The following is an 18,260-nucleotide window of genomic DNA, read 5'->3' on the forward strand; positions in this document are numbered from 1 at the left end:
CATTATGATGACAAGTTTGCCTGAAGGGCGCGTAAATAGCGTCACCTTGACACACTTGGTAAATTGTATGAAGTTTATAGTTAATGTATGAAGATTGAATTTCTGCAGAGGGTACTTGTGTCACAGCACATTCTTTACATAACTATAAACACTGTGTTTTTGCCGCTTGATTGCATCCACTCTTGTTCACGTTTGAATCTACATGTTTATGGATGACTGTGATATGTTAAGGTACGCCATCAGCCTTGGGGTTTGGTCAATATCTCATCGGGGCATCAATGATTATAGTGCGCATGCGTAAGGTATAGCGCCCCTAGAGTGGTAAAAAGCATTTTGCTGGACATCTTAAAAAAAAGGGTGATTTCACTGATAACACCCAAAAAGCTGCAACTGTTGCTTTGCTATCATATGTTCTAAGTAAGGAGGTGAAAACAAATCGGGGCATTAATGATTAGTCTATAGTGCGCATGCGTAAGGTATACGGCCCCTAGTCTGGTTCCAAGACCTGACAATTATTCCCGACGCTCAAATTGTAGGTCAGGCAGCCTCCGTGGCTAAAAGTAAGCATGACGACATTGATGGCCCTTTTTCAAAGCTCGGCTTCGTTTCCGACTTTGCTTTATCGCTTGTGGCTTTTAATGTTCATATCATTTTTTTTTAATAAAACACTCTCTTCGTAATGTCATACAGTTATGATAATACAGTTTGGAGTTTCTGTAAGATAACATTGACTAATGTTGATCTGGAATCTTCAAAATTAGGCACCCAAATAGCACTGTTGGCAGGCGGAGCCGAACAAAGACCGAGTTTTGGCAAATCTCGGTCGTCAAATTCAAAATTGTACATGACGCAGCAAAAAGTTTGCCCATACTATCCGAGTATATTTGATGCACAAAATCGATGTTGAATTTCAAGTTCTCTAAATGAAAGCAATGAATATTAATTATCAACTCATTTTAAATCAAATTAATAAGCAATTAGCAGTTAATCAAACCTATAGGCTATTATATACTCGGAAATACTCGGGCCCTATCCGATTGTCGACCTAACGACTTCGGCAAACTTCGGAAATGTTCGGAAAAAGGAGGAATTCCTCCCGTTTTAGTCACGTGAGTGACATAAATTGTAATACAATGTATAACCGGAGGCTACCGGACCTAAGATTAATCAGGAGTAGTCAGAATCTTTTGGTCTGGGAACCAGACTAGACGGCCCCTAGAGTGGTAAAAAAAAACATTTTGATGGACATCTCGAAAAAGGGTGATTTCACTGATAACACCCAGAAAGCTGCAACTGTTGTATTGCTATCAAATATTTTCCAAGTAAGGAGGTGAAAACCGCCTTAGTTCCCTATGATCGCTTTGACGATTATTCCCCTTATTTGATACCGGTGGCTAAAATGTTTGACCGAGGCTGATGGCCTAAGGTATACTGAGCAATAACCCTGTAAATACCATCAAGTATAAATCCATTAGATTACGTGTTAAGTCCCCCCCCCCCCCGAAAAAAACCCACATACACAAGTGTCTATTTTCCTGCAATCGGGGGCCCCATATCCCTCCGTTGTTTGTACCCTATTCTTTTTAGGACCTCTCGTTTGTTTTGTACACGAATCCAAATTGGGGAGATCTCGAATTAGGGACCCTATTATCCTCTATTGTTCAACGTCCCTTATTGCACGCAGAAACAAACTCAAAAACTCAAAAATCACAGGAGAAATACACACCAAAAAAAACCAACTAACTAACACAAATTAACCCCCAAAACCCCAGAAATGTATGTCTGATTCGTGGCAAACGTAGGGTGATTGTGCGCAATACTTTTCCAAAGTACTTAATTTCAGTTTCGGTTATGAATGGCACTGTTTTAAAATGGCAGAATTGATGAAAATGTATTTCTTATTTAATAAGCATTTTGGCTAAAGACGATACAGATTGTATCTTTTCTATAATTGTTTTGCCTCTGAAGAAGAACTTGTTAATTAATTTCGCAACATCAGGCTGTTTTTTTTTTAAATAAGAAATGATTAAGAGATAATGTTTTGATGGCGTCACAAGGGTGTCAGCAATTGGGCCACAGTGTCGCCATTGTGTACTAAATGGTGGATTTCAATGAACAAAATAAACACGAGATCATTTTCAAATTGTCCCTATTATTACTTCCGGTATGACGTCATCATAATTTAGAACTTCGCCAATTCATTTGTTACTGTTAAAACAACGTTCATGGACAATCTAGGCGAATTTTTTGAAAATGGTTTTCAAATGAGAATGGTTGAGATTGTCTCGATATTTTTTCTTGGAGTGTTTACATATTCACTCAGTTAAGGAATTTCGTCTAAAAATAGCTATTTTCTCATGTGTTTTATTTCATACAGGTTCCGACTGATTTGGACATTGTAAGTGTACAACTCATTTTCTTATCCTTTGGTGTACTCAAGTTTGGTTGTCTTTTTAATGTAGCGGGGAAGCCAAAAATCATACGGTCAACTCGTCGGCAGGCCTCGCCAGTTAATTTAAACACGGATGATAAAGCATCTCCAAAATTGCTTCTTAAAATTCTTTTTTGTGCAGGGCCGGCCCTCACAAAAGGCGTTTAAGGCGTTAAATCAGTGATGATTCAGAAAAATAAGAACCCTAAAATTACAATAAGTAAACAACTTAACGAGCTAGGGCATATTAGTACACAATTGAATTGTATATAACTAAAGTTTCCATTTTAAGAATTAGATTTCTAAAATAATGTAGTACAGATACATACCCCAGAAGCAGGTTCAGAAAAAGGTTATTTCTTGATTGGTTCACAGCTCAGTTCCAAACTAGTGATCTGGGCTCATCAAAAGGTTGGAAAACGTGCATGTAGCCTGACAATGAGAAAAGGCCAATATTACGGTCTGCAGTCGTTAACGTGGTGGTTGTTTTTTGCGTGCGCGTCCCAAATGTATACATTTTGTGGCAAATGTATACATTTCGTGGGGCTGAAGAAGTATGGAGCGCATATGATAAAAAAATTAGTATGGAGCGCCACGATGATTTTCGCTGATTCCCCACATTAATATTTCGCCCATAATTGCTGGAAATATTTTTACAACATTCATAAGAAGTTCTGGAAGCTTATCTCTACCTGGAACTGTTTGTTGCTATTAAACTTGCTTAACTAAACATTTGGAATTTTTATACAGCTCCATTTCCTTCTTCAAGTAAAAGTGCTGCCGTTGGTCATTTCAAACTGTTGTCCATCTTGCTTTTAATTTTAACGCTAGCGTCGGGGAAGTTTCTTTTGTCTCCTAAGTGGCCAAGCAGCATAACATTGTGTTAAACGCCCTTACCATTCAATTAAAATAAGTCTTTACATTACAAAACTCGCAAATGCAGAACATTACCATTTTCCATATTGCTGTCCTTTTCACGCAGGATTACATAAGAATAATGTTTTTTTTTCCTTCAAAAATAATGTTATTCCCTCACTTGTTTCATTTCCTTACATGGGGACGTTTAAAAAGATACGGCCGTCGAGTACGGTAAGTGTACTATTCGCATTCTTCGTTAACACTGGTGTCGCTATAATACAACGTCATTTCATTCAATGTCATTGGATTCAAAAATTGTAAAATCCAATGACCTTGTTTTTCCGTATTGCTGTATTTGGGAAAGCGATTGATTAAACATGCTGTTTCAATAAGGGAATACATATGTGGTTATGCATAAGTTGCTTGGCAGGTTTTAAGCATGTACGTTTAAAACTGGATATCGTCCTGCATGGTCGCCGAACATTCATCACTATATTGCGGTCAAAAAGTCAACTTTTTACAAAATTTTGCAGTATAAAATTATCAGGGGTTTAAAATCGCCCAGTGACGGGCTCTCGACCAATGGGAATAGCTAGCTTAAACTGTCTCAGGAATTGATGAATAACTATTGTTCTCTCGTCTATTTGATCTCCATTCAGGTTAACGAATGGATTTCGCCAAAACGGGTGAGTGTGCAATTCACATTCAAAGTTCTAAAGTATTCATTTCTCGTCATTGATACTTTGTTTTGTTTTCGAAGAGGCTCAGCTATAGATTCAACGCAACGTGTGATTGAGTTCAAAGATCCATTTCCATTCTTACCAAAGTTAAATCAAATAACATTTTCCCGGCATTGCCGTTCTTCAGAACGCCATGGTCCAGTGGTTACGGTGTTTGGCTCGTGTACGAAGGTGCGTGGGTTTAAATCCTGTCAGGAACATGGGTGTTTGTGCCCTTGGGCAAGACACGTAACTACAATTGCCTCTCTCCACCCAGGAGTATGAATGGGTAACTGCATGTGAGGGTCGAGGACCGATTGAGCCCTGATATCGGCTGCCGCGCGGTCCCATGGCCTGATAAACGGGTTAATATTTGTAAAGCACTTTGAGATTGCTGATACGATGGAAAGGGATATATAAGCACAGTTATTATTTGTTATTATTGAGAAAATCGATGATATACATTAGAATACCGTTTTAATAATTATTTTTTTTTTTTTTATTTCCTTACATGGAACGTTTCAAAAGCTACTGTCACCGTCAAAGGTTAGTGTGGGGTTCGCTTTATTTGGTAATTTTGGCTGTTTTAACGTTTCTTATTGCTGTTGGTGGATATTATCTCTTAATCAGTACCTTTTACATGCGTTCAAAATGCAACACACTTTCTCTCTATAGGGTGAGTAAAAAAAGGAACCCAAATGGCAGGACCAATTTTTTAATAAAGTTTTGCTTGTATCACTTTCAAAATCTAGGATATGAAAACCCAGTTAATGAGTTTTCTTTTAGAACACGAATTATTCAAATTATTTATGTACTTTTCAGGTTACGGAATATTCAAGACAAACACTGTTTTAAAGTTCTGTCCACAGATCACAAAAGAAAGTAAGTGTTATTTCAGCAAAACAAAAACAATTCACATGCATCCCTGCGAGAATTGTTTTCGTTTTGCTGAAAGAACGCTTACTTTTTTGGTGATCCGTGGACAGATTTACAAACCACTGTTTGTGTTTAAATTCCGTAACTTGTAAAGTGCGAGAGTGATTTGAATGACTTTTGTACTAAAAGAAAGCTTAATGATTGGACTTTTATATCCTAGATTGAAAGAGCTATACAGGCAAAAAGTCATTCAAAAATTGGTCCTGCAATTTTTTTTTTTTTTTTTTACTCACCCTGTATTCCGAAATGGCATTGGCAATATTTTTCACGGGTCAATGAATGATATATTTCGCAGATGTCAGAGAGGCCTACTGCCTTGTTTCCTGTCTGTTGGGTCAAGTACTGAATGAATAAACTAATTGTCATATTTCACTTGCAAGCGCCACGACAGAATAATCATGGGCTGCGGTCCCAAAACAAGTTTCTGGGTTTTTTTTTTTGGTAATTGAAATGAGAAGTGAAGTAAAGGCGGCTGTTTTTCAATCGATGCAACCCATTGCCCTTTTTCCCGGATTTGGGAAATGTAAACATATTTGTATCAAATAGATACGGCTTTAAGATGATTAGACTATTCCGTTGGGGGTCTGCTCGCCGACAATTTGGGTCATGCCGCACATTTCTCAGATTCACCGGCGTGCGTATTTTCATTTCAGTAAAGGCTGAACTCTAAAGGGCTTTTGTGCTAAAGTTGTACGTTTATTGTAAACTACGTTCAGAATTTCCGAACCATTAGTTCTCTCGAAATGTCACATTTTCCAAACACATTTCCTCTAACACAAAGTGACTGTCACTTTATCACACATGAATTTGTATCGACCGGCGTCTTTGAATGACAGTTATTTTCTTATACTGGGCGCTTCATAAATGCTTTGTATTATTATAATGTGCCTTATACTAAATTGCTGTACCGAAGTTGGCATTTGCCGATTGAATTTGTATTTGCTGATCCATAATTATAGCACGTGTGATCATTAATCGTACAGATCTGGTTTCTATTAAATCAACATAAACAACAAACGCAGTCCCTAATTTTTCATCTTCTAAACTTCTTCAGGAATCCAGCTTTATCTTTCCACAAGTGGAGACACCAATAGTTGTACACACATCTCCAGATGGAGCAGGAAATGTCCCAGGTGCGTAAACATAAATCAGCCATGAACGATGCTCACTCAGCAGAATTAATTAATATTAGTCGAATTTGGTGGAATCTGCAGTCTGCTTTTCAGGTTGCAATAACACTGTCTATGCGTTATGAATTAAAGACAGGTGAACTCGGTCCCAAGACAACTCGGCCCGAATCAACTCGGTCCAGGTCAACTCGGCCCAAAGTCAACCCGGTCCATTCGGGCAAAATAAATAAATAAATAAATAAATAAACGTAGGTTAACAAAGGTCCGATAGGTCTCTGTTATTGTTGATGTCCCCTAACGTTGATGGCTCCTAATATTTCGCCCCTTGTGCCTTGCTCGAGCAGTCCTTCCTAAAAGGTCACAGTTGACGTGGGACCGAGTTGACGTGGGACCAAGTTGACTCGGACCGAGTGGACTCGAAACCGAAACGAATGTATACAATCGAGTAGCAAACACACATTCATTTTGTGAACTGCCATGCAGTGTATATGTAGGCAGCAAACTTTTATGTAAACCCATGATCTGAACACCACTCACACACTCATTCAAAGTCACTTGTTGATTGTTTGCATCGTTTATAACAAACTTTTTTACAGTGTAACGTGCATCCTGATTTTGTTGGTTTACAGGCAGTCCGTCCACTCCGCCAACACATCTGAAAAGGGTCCTTGAGAAACACGACAAATTCGCCAAAGACTGCAGTGAAGACACACTGAAGGATAACACCTTTCAGTTGCCGTACATTGCAATCGGTTACTTCGACCATGATGGTGGAAGCCTGTCCTTGGGCAAGTACAATGTCCACCTGTACATCCCTCGTGGCGCACTTCCCAAAGGTCGACTACAGCAGGTGTACATCTATGTCAACCCTAATGCGCCACCTGTTGACGGGATCGATCCGTCAGATTGTGTCTTGTCACCGATGATCCAGTGCGGCCCAACAGGTCTGAAGTTTCTGGCGAGCGTTGTGCTGTCCTTCCCTCACTTTGCAAAGGAGGGAAGCGGATGGGAGCTGCGTGCACAGTTGTGCAATGACGAAGAAGGCTCGCTCAAAACCTGGAATAATCTTCATGCAAACGACGACGGCGTGCTGGTGTCGACTAAAGACAAGACCGTCGTTCTCCTGATGAAGCATTTCACAGGGGCAGCTCTAGTTGGCCAACCGTCCGCAACGAGCACCAAGATAATGATGGCTGGGGTATTTGGGACCCCCTTTGATCAGTCTAAGGATCTTTACAGTTTCCGGTTTCACCTCTGGAACAATGAACCAGTTGTCAAACAGGTAAAACACCTGGTTGTTTGTTTGTAATGGTTGACACTTTATTTTTTGTACACAATGCAAGGAGCGGAATATTTTGGTATGGGTGAAAAATATCGTTAAAAAATATGTAACTAATTAAACCGAGTTAAATATTATCATGGTCGATTTCTCCACGAATCTCGATGGTTCATCGTGATTGAATGACTCTACAAACCGTAGCTATTCGTAGTTCAAACCGTAAATGTGTGACTAGGGCTTTACGTTAACAAGTAATGTGTATACAGACGGCGAAATGATTTAGCATGAGCCTTTAAAATACAACTTGCAAATCCATGCTTTATTCACGTCGCACAGAAAGTTGTGGAATCGGAAAACGAAATGGGCTCCAAGCAGCTGGACGCTTACAGATCACTGATTGTCCGCAGATCGGGAGACGTGGACGCTGAAATCGAGAACATGAAGCCTGGCTGGGAAATGGCCACTCCTACTTTACAGGTAGTAGCGTTTTTTTCCTGATTGTCTATGTGATTGCCTGTATCTTTACCTGCAGACCAGAGCCTTTTTTAGTTGGAACAACTTCTATTGTCAAAAGTTGGCCTATGGCGTCAAGTGAAAATAACTGGCTTATATACAAAAATCAGACAGTTACTTTCAAACATAAAAACAGCATCCTTTTTAGAGGTTTGGCCTGGAGCAACAAAGTCAGAAGAGGAAACAAAGACAAAAGGCCATACCAGGGCTGACGTGGGTCTTTCTTGGAACAATGGATTCGGGTGATGTAGCAAGTGATATGCAAGATTGAAATGAACTCGTGATTGAAACCACCATTGAATTGCAACTCCCTAACACTGGTAATCGGCATTTTTTGTTTGTTGAAACAAAACTCACAATGCAGTGCTCCACCAAGAGTTTGCCAAGGAGAGTCAATTTTTCAAGTTTACGGTCTGCAAAACACGGCCCATTTGGATGAGTGTCAGTAGACAACTTGAGCTGATTTGCTATCGATTGGGGCATAGCGTTCTGCCGCCTTACACAAAAAAAACCCATACCATATTGGTAAAAAGAAAAGGAAATGGCAAACAAATGTCCATAACAGATAATCTTACGCTTAGGAAACTAATGACCCCCCCAAAAAAAACCAAAATGTGCCGAGCTAATAATTTGTCGACCATCTCACCACAGTGCACTAGGAAAAAAAATAACTTTCCGTGGCGAACTCCTGGTGGCGCACTGCATTGTGAATCGCCCAAATTGCATTTCCAATTATTGTTTTTTTTTCTTCAAATGAAATCAAAAGAGGCCCTTGATAACATTTAAAAGTATTTTTGACAATTTTCTGGCTGTTAGAAACAGACGATATCAGTCGAAAGAATCTGGGAGTTACCAACGGACTCTGTGACCTTTGACCTCGAGCGCCACAATTTGAACGAGGCTCCTCATTGCGACGCTTTCATTTCTCAGGAAGCTTCGACTGGAGGCAGGGTACGCTTCTCCATTAAACCAGAAAAGGTAAGACTTGAGGAAAAATGTACATAAACCATGTTAGCTGGAGAGTTTTTATATACATGTAACTTGTTTCAAAGTGTTCCGAGTGCGTCCAATCTGTTCCCACATCTATTTAGAGACCACTTTGCTTATTAAAAACAATAGCCAATTGCTAATGCACACCTGGGTTGATTTTCTGCTGATTTATTTCTCAAAAACCCAGTCTTTGAAGAAATAAAATGGCACGTTTATAGCTCTTAAGTAACTCAAGTCAGGGCTAATACTCTGGTGTGGTATACCTACATATTGTGTACATGTATATCAAATACCAACACATCGATTTCTGGCTGTGCTTCATGGTCACATGGGTCGCATGGCGGCGACCAAAGGAACCTTAACATGCCTTCGATTTGACCACGTTGTAGCCGCGTCCTGCACAATTTAGCTTCTCAGCTGCGAGGACGCTAATCGTTCCTCTCCCCAACAACAAAATGGGTTTAGTCCACATGACACCGATGAGCAATACAATTACCGATGTTTATACCTCCTCTGGCCTATGCAAGGGCGGATCCAGAACACAATTTTGGGGGGTGCCAAAAAAAATTGTGTCTCCCAAAAAGTGGGTCAAAAAATTACGGCGTGGGGTTCGGGGAAATTGTTTTGGATTCTCGATGCTCTGTGGTGCGATTCGAGGCAATTTCTGACCACTTTAGCCAATGTTTTTTTGAGGAAAGATGGTGGTGCACTCATTGCCTGCCTTTATTGCGACGTCACATAAAAAAACCCAATTGGTTTCGGTTGGGTTTTTTTTGGCGGGGGGGGGGAGCATGGCCCCCTTTGGCCCCCCTCCCGGATCCGCCCTTGTACCTATGAACAAATACAGATGCCCCTCACGGTAACAGAAAAGCTTGCATGTTCGTTTTCTCGTATTCGTCTTAAAATAGAGGGAGTCGAGACCAGAGACAGACAAGCCGCGTCCGTGCTACAAATGCCGACACGTAAGTTGAAAAGTATTACATTAGATATTTGGTAGTTTTGAAAGTCGTACTGATTTTCGTAATAAGTTTAGTTAAATTAGCCGTTTTCGAACTATTAACAAGCGATTTATTATATTTTAAGTTATTGTGAAGATATTTTCATACGCTTACATGGAAAACGTTTGTTGTCGATTGCAATTTGCTTTTGGGTGGGGAGAGATAAGGTCAAAATGGGGTTCAAACGACATTTATTTTGCGTTAAAAATATTTGTAAGTTTTATTTGAACGCTGGACCCTTCTAATCTTTGCGATGCATGCCTTTCATTGTCATGTCTTAACCTTCACATGGGAATATATGAAAAAAAAGTTTAATACAACTGGGCTCCTTGAATACTGAAATTAATTATGTGGTTTTGTTTTAGGATGCAGCCCGCGAAATCTGCCCTTCCTGTGAGGTGAGTTTGTGTAAAACAGTTTGTTTTCTTTTATGGAGACAGTTTGGTGAGAGACTATTCCAAGTAAAACTGCATCAAGTCTTTTCCTAGTTTTTTCTTCTATGTAATATTGTGCTGAGGACCGCCCCCGGTCACGACCTGAGAGCTGAAACATATAGGGTAAATGTTCTTGAACACTTTTTAAAGAACACATTCTAGTTAAATATAGTTTTTGAAAGATAGAAAAGCCGCAAATACTGTAAAGGTACATACACCTACTAAAATTTGTATCTTTGTGGAGTCATGTCTTTGTTCTCGTGTACTAACATCTTAGAATGTGGAAATCTAGTTTCAAAATGCTCCTATTTTACCAGAATTAATCTCCTGGGCTGAAATTCAGACTTAATATCCCTTACATAGGATACTTCAATTTTCGGCCGATCAAAGCACCTTGGAAATTCCTATTTTTTTTATAGTAAAGTCCATATATCTATTTCGTGATAGCCTTGTGGAGACGTATTCACCTATAAAATATTGCCCTGTGGAGAGGAATCCAATCTTTTGTTCCCTATATGATACACATGTCTCCACAGGGTACCGTGTATCGGACCACTGTACATAATTCGGGCCCTTTAAATGCGTCACAATGTTTACAAGCAGTTCGAATAAATAAATGTGTTTTAAAGTTAAACACCAGGTTTTATAGTATATGGACTGATTTTGTTTCAAACGTGTGAGTTTATCGATTGTCTTTTTAGGAGGCCATGGAATGTGTTCCAGTTCTCAAGAATCGAGACTTGTCGGACGGTGATTATGGAGGCTTGTCAGAGGAGATGGTATGCGCCGTGTATGGAGAACCAGACTTGGCCAGATTGCTGGTGGGAGCGGGGCAAGCAGATGTCGGCCAAAGCTCGATGGAATCACAGGATTCATTAACGGTCTTCTTTGGACGTCAGAGGGCGCGTGGCGTCCAAGACAGGACGGCTGTGAAGCGTCTGCTGGAATCGCTTGATGAGCACATTGTGAAGAGAGTTAGGAAGGAACTACGGGTGGCAGGTAAAGACAACTGAGTATCCCCTGAAATCCTGAATCGCTTACAATGTTATCACTCGACCAAAAACAAAATGATATCCGAAGCCTGAGCCCAAACTTGGTGCATGGAGACCCTTGTTATAGAAAAATGAGGGTTCCTGTATTTCTTTAACCATCTCATGAAAGATTCATACTGGACCCCTTTTAATAACTCCAGTAAAAATTGCAGTAAATTTAATACAAATTCAGGGCTACCGAATTCAATTGGCCGCTCACTTTTTTTAACAAAATGCAGTAAACCTTAGTTACAACTATTTAAAATTGTTGGTCTCCTTCGTAGCTAAAATTATTACATTTGCTCCTAGCCCCCGAAAACTCGCCAAAAGATGGTTCCACGTCGACGGGAAACCCTGAAGATAGTTCTCGGCTTGCCGTGAGTATTATGCTTGACAGTCTCTATCGATCGATGCAAAGTAATAGAATAGAATACTCCGTTATGAATTAGTGGATCTCGACGGAGGAAATTTAACTTTTCGTCCGCTGTTTTGATCAGCTCGGATGTTTCATTTTGTTTTATCTTTCCTCTATTAACTCAGGCACTATGGACTCCGCGCCCCAACAATCAGCGCTCGTTTAAACTTTTGAGAGCCCCGTAGACAGGACACACAGCTTGTGCGTACTGTGCTGTAGCATAGATATAGAACTTAAAGTACTATATGCGATGGTAGCCCAGACCAATCTCAACCCCCGGTAACTTTTGGGTATTCGAAATATGCAGTGGATGGACCGGAAACCAGTCTAGGTCTCGCCCAACTCTCCTTTTCTGGCCGTTGTGCATGGCGCCCATGGTGGAGTTTCCTTGTTTTTTTTATTGTTTCTTAGACGGTTTATGATTTTGTTTAACAGTTGGAAATTGCCGTCGAGCAACGCTTCCGTTGGCTTGCCACGAGGTTGGGATCAGAATGGGAGGCACTTGCCACTTGGTTGGGATTGACTAACGCGGACCTGTCCAAGATTAAAGACGAATACAGATATGAAGTCAGTAATCAGATGTTTGCTATGCTTGTGGAGTGGAAGCGGCAGTCTGGAAGATGGGATGAAAGCATCTTAGCCGGGGCCTTGGAGAAGGCTGGACGACTTGACCTGGCACAGCAGTTCCAAGGTGAGGAGAGATTGCAAGGTATCGTATCACATGTGTTTTAATATGATAGAGACATGGCTGGCCGGGTTTTTAAAACTATCCAGTGTAACATGAAATTTGGACTCTTATGAAAACCAGTGCCTTTTACCGTTTTATTGGTTGAACGTTCACAATCCTCACGTAGGCATGCACAATACTACCAGTGAGACAGTCTTTCGTAGTCTTGAATTCACAACGCACCGCCACAGCTGCATTCTCTGCCACGCGCACGCCAATCTCCATATACGGAGTTGTTCTACTCGCGAGGTGGACACTGCATTAGTTGCCTTGAGGGGAGTTTCGAAAAACATGGAGTGAAATTGTTGATAAAAAAAATCGTTGGACTAGTTTTCAATATTTGACACATTATGACTTTTTGACCGAAATTTTTTGAATTTCTACCGAAAAGGTATTTATTAATGGGAAGTAATTATCAGCGTCCAGTCTCCAGCCGGTTTTAAACAGAGTGTTTCAAACCGCCCAAGCACACATTTATTTCCTTAGTTAGAAACAGTGTTGCAGTTAATTTCTTGTCATCTAATCACTTGGAAGGTAATCAAAAATCCTCCTGTCCCACATCAATTTACAAGTTTTTTTTAAATGAAAAGTGAAAATCATATGTATTTCTTTCCGTCACTTTTGACCTTATTGTGATTAGTTTGTGATTGCATTGATTACAGCTTTGTGTTGTAAAATAAAACGGTTTGTTGAAACGAAAAATCCTCTTATACTTGCAAGGTGCTGATCGTGAACAATTAAGTCTGACATTTCATTATTCGTTGGTCACAGAGGACCGGCAAATTGCTTTCTTGTGTCTTCCACAATGACTTACTGACTGACTGTCACTTGTGACTTAGACTGGTTAACACTAGTGACGATAGCCGGGCAGTGCTGTTGTATAGGATTACCCCGCAACACCGATGAGTGGGCTAGAAATCAGTCCCACGGTGTGGATAGATTGAAGCACGCAAAGACTTTGTAAAGTTAATCTTCTGACGAGCAGCCACAAACAGAAAAAAATAAAAGAACTCAGGCGATCAAGACACGCGACACCTTGTCTTTCGAGAACAAAAGAGTGACCCCCGAAAGGTCCACTTTAATGTAAGCAACAGAGGGCGGTATCCTCTTTTACTAATTCGTCACAGACTTCCAGTGAATTGCTATTTTGAACCAAGTGAATATAATTATGTGCGCTCTGGATCGGCTTTAATGTGCTTCCCTTTGTCTTGTGTAATTGACATCCGCAAGACGTGATAATTCCATCTGTCTTCAGAAAACCAGAGGAGGGCTTCTATATCAGATTTATTATGAGCAAAAATCCTGCCTACCTTGGAGTTTTATACATGTAGTTGCAAGATCTGTTATACAGCGAGGTTTGTTAAACGACGTCCTATATACAGGGTGAGTAAAAAAAAAACCGAAACCCAAATGTTGGAACCATTGTTTAAGTCAAGTTTTGCACGTAGCACCTGCAAAATCTAGAAGCCCAATTCACAAGCTCTGTTTTAGTACAAGAATCATTCAAATAACTTATGTACTTCTTAAGTTACTGAGTTTTAAAAACAACCATCGCTTTAAAGTTATGTCCACGGATCACAAAAAAGGTGTGCGTTCTTTCAGCAAAACGAAAACAATTCACACACATCCTTATGTGATTTGTTTTCATTTTGCTGAAAGAACACTGAACTTTTTGTGATCCGTGGACAGAACCTTAAAACGGCGGTTGTGTTAAAAATTCCGTAACTTGAAAAGTATATAAATGATTTGAATGATTTTTGTACTAAAAAAAAATTTTGAATTGAGCTTCCATATCCTAGATTTTGAAAGTGCTACATGCACAACTTGACTAAACCAATGGTCCCGACATTGGGTTTCTTGTTTTTTTACCAACCCTGTACTGTCTCTAAACAGCCTGAAAATTTTTAGCTTTGTTTCGTATGATTAGTATTATAAAAAAGCATAGCAAATAGTTATTGCATCAATTTTAATTACTTATTTCGTTCTTATTTTCCCCCAGAAATACGTACGACATCAGGGTGTGAAGTAATTGAGAACATTAAGTAGTCAAAAGGGAGCATTTTTTGAGTGAGTACTTTTTTCAAGGTAAGCACAATAAAAGAACAGTCTTCCCAAATCTACCGATGTATGATTCGCGCGGCTTTGTTCCAATTTGCTTCGAGTGAGGTAATCTAGTTACACTGTTAATCTACTATGCGTGTAATAACAATCATGGCGTTTGTAAGTTATATGATAATTCCTTTTCAAGATTGAATTTGAATGATATGCCGCCACTTTTGAAGCCACGTGGGATCATTTGCAATTACCCGGAAGGGCCAGAAATATAATCCAATTGATTTAGTGACGAAACATTGTTCAAAATACAACTACTACTAATGCTACAGGGGACTTATATAGCGCACGCATCTACCAACAACTGCTCAAGGCGCTGGAAATAGTCGACAGCGAGGGAATGATATTGTCTATTTTAAATGGAGAAACTAAGTTCAGTTTTAAGGGCCCATACAATGTATTTTTTTTAAGTTGGCAGAATTTTCGATCTTTTTCTGTTGTTTTGTTTTCTTTGGTGTTTCGATGTTTTATTCAGTACATAGCAGTAAGCCTATGAACACAGGGTTCACAATTTGGACAGAATATCCCAAAAACTGAACAGTTTCTTCCTGAAATGATTTCACAGCAACAGCGCCCTCAGTTGTCCGGAAAATGCATGGGAAATTGTAAAATGTTTGTGCACTTTTCACTAAACTTAAACAAAAAGGAATGTCAAATAGTTTTCATATTTTAAGAGAAGTAAAAGGTTGCAGAAAATGTGCTCGGAAGAAAAATTCATCTCAGTGACCCTTTTTGGAGAAATGTGTTTGGTTTTTTTTGCTAAAAATTCATGTAAAAGCAAGGTGCATTAATACAGGCTGATGGTATTTCAAGAATATTTCTTTACGTTCCTTACCGTGTTTTATTTCTAAAACAAAACAGCTATGCTGTACGAACTAATGTCCAATTCTGCAATACCTTATAATAGGCCTTATGTGATACGTTAAAACGAAGTAAATTGAAGTAAAAGTGTAATAAGTATATTTCTTTTTAAATGTAAAGAAAACGCTCAATTACATGTTTTTAAAATTGCATTATTCGTTTAGTACTAACATTTTCTGTATTTCTAGAATTGACGGATTTTTTTCTACATTTTATGTATGCTAAATTACACGTTTAGCTTTTTTTATAAATCATCTGATTAAGTATTTTTTTTACATTTCAAGCAAAACAAATATGCTTAGAAGAGAACGATTTTTATGATGTAAATGAAAACATTACCAAGTTTAAAAGTCTGCCGTCTGTAAGCCCAGTGAATATATAAATTAGATGCTGCAACTATTTTGGTTCATAATTATCATGGCAGCCATCTTAAGTATATTGAGTTATAATTGTACAGCTCAATGCCTCGCCTTTCCCAAACAGCGCGCTCTCCTTGTTGTTTATCAAAGTTATCTTAGGAGTAGCGCCTAGGTGTAGTACAGCAAAGAGGTTTAATTGCTCCAACAAAATCCTACTGTCCATTGGTTTTTTTTTTAACGACATTCACATTTTGGATTCACCGGTGATCGAACCCATAACCGAATTCAGCATCATTTAGCCCTTTGAACTCTAACCTGACTGGAGATCGATATTAAACATGGCATATCTAATAATGTTGTTGTAATTGCTATTTACACATTCATATTCCAAGAGAAAAGTTTCTACGCGACTGTTTAACAACTCTAGCCGGTGTACCATTTGCGAAAAAAATATCACCAAACGAATATTGTGCTTAAGAGACAAAACATCCCGAAGAATGATTATTTTAAAGGTACAGGTTAGGATTGTGCAATTATCACGTTTCTGTATAATACTGTTAGTGATATCAACTGTTTGTATACCGACTGTGACATTGTTCGCATCGAATGCTAAGTTTTGAAAACATTCACCGATTAACCATTAACCAGTTTGAGAACTAATGCATGGAAAGAATGCGGTATCGTGACATCACCATTTTATGATATCATTACATTCGAACTGAAGAATGGTTCATCGGCTTTATTCAGTTTATTTTTGTATTTTCTTTTGGTGGGGGGATATAGACGTCTACATGGTGTATAAAAAAGAGTAACCCAAATGTGAATGTAAATTATCTATACTATTCGTATAGCTTTGTGTGTGGCCATGTGGTGGTCACGTCGAAGGCATTAACTGGGCCATGAGGGTTTAACTTCAACAATGGAGGTGGCTAAATCACTGTGTCAAAACTGAATAAGTTGTTTTAAGGAAAATGATTAATGAAAGGTTTGCGGAAACACCATGTGCGAATGATTTCTCAACTAAGAGAATGGTTCTGAAAAGAACCAGAGGTATAAACTCGACGTTCCGGTCAGTATGCTTTGACCGTCTTCAGGAGAAAGAGAGAGAAAAGGAAAATGACGTCTTCTTTCTTCAAATTAAACCGTTCCACATGCTCAGAATACCAGATGCCCCTTTGCACAAACTTGGCCTAGTACAGGCTTTGACTCTTGACAGAATAACAACGAATGCTCAGTCATCCGTGGCCACAGACACTGGCACAATCAAGGTATCAATGGAAAGAGGACGCGTTGGCGTTTCACACTGATTTTTGAACTTATTTGAAAATATGTATTATATTATTGATAATTTACATCTGGGTTTCCTTTTTTATCGATACATCCTTAGGCGGCTGAATATTGCTCTTTTTCTTTTGCCTCGCAATAATATTTGTATGATTACAAGCTTCTGCAGTTGTATAAAAATAAAACCATACAGAAAGCTCGTTTCAATTTCATTGGACTTCTTTCTTTAATGGGGGTGAAAACGTATATTTAAAAAAAAATATCGATTGCATTCATTTCAGCAGCAAACCTTATTAAAGGTGTGTTTTGTTATATTAATTCTGTATCAACGAGGGCACAATAAACCTACTCGTGTGTATCGTTGCACAATAGACCTTTATCATGCTGCCACCATTTCAGTCATGTTCCCTGTATCCAATAACAGTACTGAATAATAATATTTTTTTGTGCAAAAAGGAACCAGACTATTTTGCCTTCCAGCCTCGCCTTTGTTACCTTGATTTGAATGGGAAAGAATCAACATCATGGCCGCAACATGATAATGGTCTATTGCACAAACAGCAAAGATGGCCGCAAGGCCATGCGCTTATGTATACTCACCGGGTGTTAATACTAGCATTGTCGAAGCCAGTCCATTGGAGTAACGAACAATTTCCAATTCTGATATCATTCAAGCTTTTTCATTTCGTATTGCAATCGGGATTTAGCTCTGGCAGGAGCTTCTACGAAGCACTTTGGTGTCAGTCGGTCGGTCCCCGGAAAATTTACCAAAAACCAACCCCCTAGGTTCCTATAAATTAGCAAATTTTACTTAAACCCACCCCCCCCCCAAAAAAATTGAAACACTTCGCAAAAATTGTTTGTAACAATTCGTGAAGCTGTTTATAAAAATGTTGTCAATGGAGGCAAGATATGTGCGGTGATGTTATAGTCACGTGGTGTGTACCGTAGGTTGATGCGTGATCTTGAGATCTCATACACTGTTTTTGTTTTTGAAATTGGAATAAACTGACGCAATATCAACAACATTTTTGGTCTGTAGTACTCAAAAGTGCAGAACCGACAAGAGCTTAATTGTCGCCGACTCTAGTGTCCCCACAATGGCCGTTCCCATTTTTTGCAAAGCAAAGCCGAAAGGTACCAAAAAACCCAGAGACATAAAAAAGATTAAATTCACACGAAC

At 39.2% G+C, this 18,260-nt stretch overlaps 1 protein-coding gene across 1 annotated transcript; it reads left to right on the forward strand.

The window, feature by feature from the left end:
- Nucleotides 1-2,383: 2,383 nt before the first annotated feature.
- LOC119735182 lies at nt 2,384-15,006 on the forward strand. The gene is made up of 14 exons (XM_038208888.1): nt 2,384-2,398; nt 3,503-3,520; nt 3,949-3,975; nt 4,537-4,554; nt 5,999-6,077; nt 6,704-7,356; nt 7,690-7,830; nt 8,683-8,844; nt 9,765-9,818; nt 10,220-10,252; nt 10,990-11,287; nt 11,629-11,696; nt 12,170-12,425; nt 14,461-15,006. The coding sequence occupies exons 6-14, from the start codon at nt 6,997-6,999 to the stop codon at nt 14,505-14,507; spliced, it is 1,419 nt and encodes a 472-aa protein (XP_038064816.1). The 5' UTR covers nt 2,384-2,398; nt 3,503-3,520; nt 3,949-3,975; nt 4,537-4,554; nt 5,999-6,077; nt 6,704-6,996; the 3' UTR covers nt 14,508-15,006.
- The last annotated feature ends 3,254 nt before the right edge of the window (nt 15,007-18,260 follow it).

The sequence above is a fragment of the Patiria miniata genome, unplaced genomic scaffold (assembly GCF_015706575.1).
Source record: "Patiria miniata isolate m_02_andy unplaced genomic scaffold, ASM1570657v1 HiC_scaffold_29, whole genome shotgun sequence".
Classification (NCBI taxonomy): Eukaryota; Metazoa; Echinodermata; class Asteroidea; order Valvatida; family Asterinidae; genus Patiria; species Patiria miniata.

Excerpts from the sequence above, each read along its gene's own strand:
- LOC119735182 (XM_038208888.1), top strand. The coding sequence starts at position 6,997 with ATGATCCAGTGCGGCCCAACAGGTCTGAAGTTTCTGGCGAGCGTTGTG. Across the intron at positions 7,357-7,689 it reads ATGAACCAGTTGTCAAACAG|AAAGTTGTGGAATCGGAAAA; the intron begins GTAAAACACCTG and ends CACGTCGCACAG. Across the intron at positions 11,288-11,628 it reads GAAGGAACTACGGGTGGCAG|CCCCCGAAAACTCGCCAAAA; the intron begins GTAAAGACAACT and ends ATTTGCTCCTAG.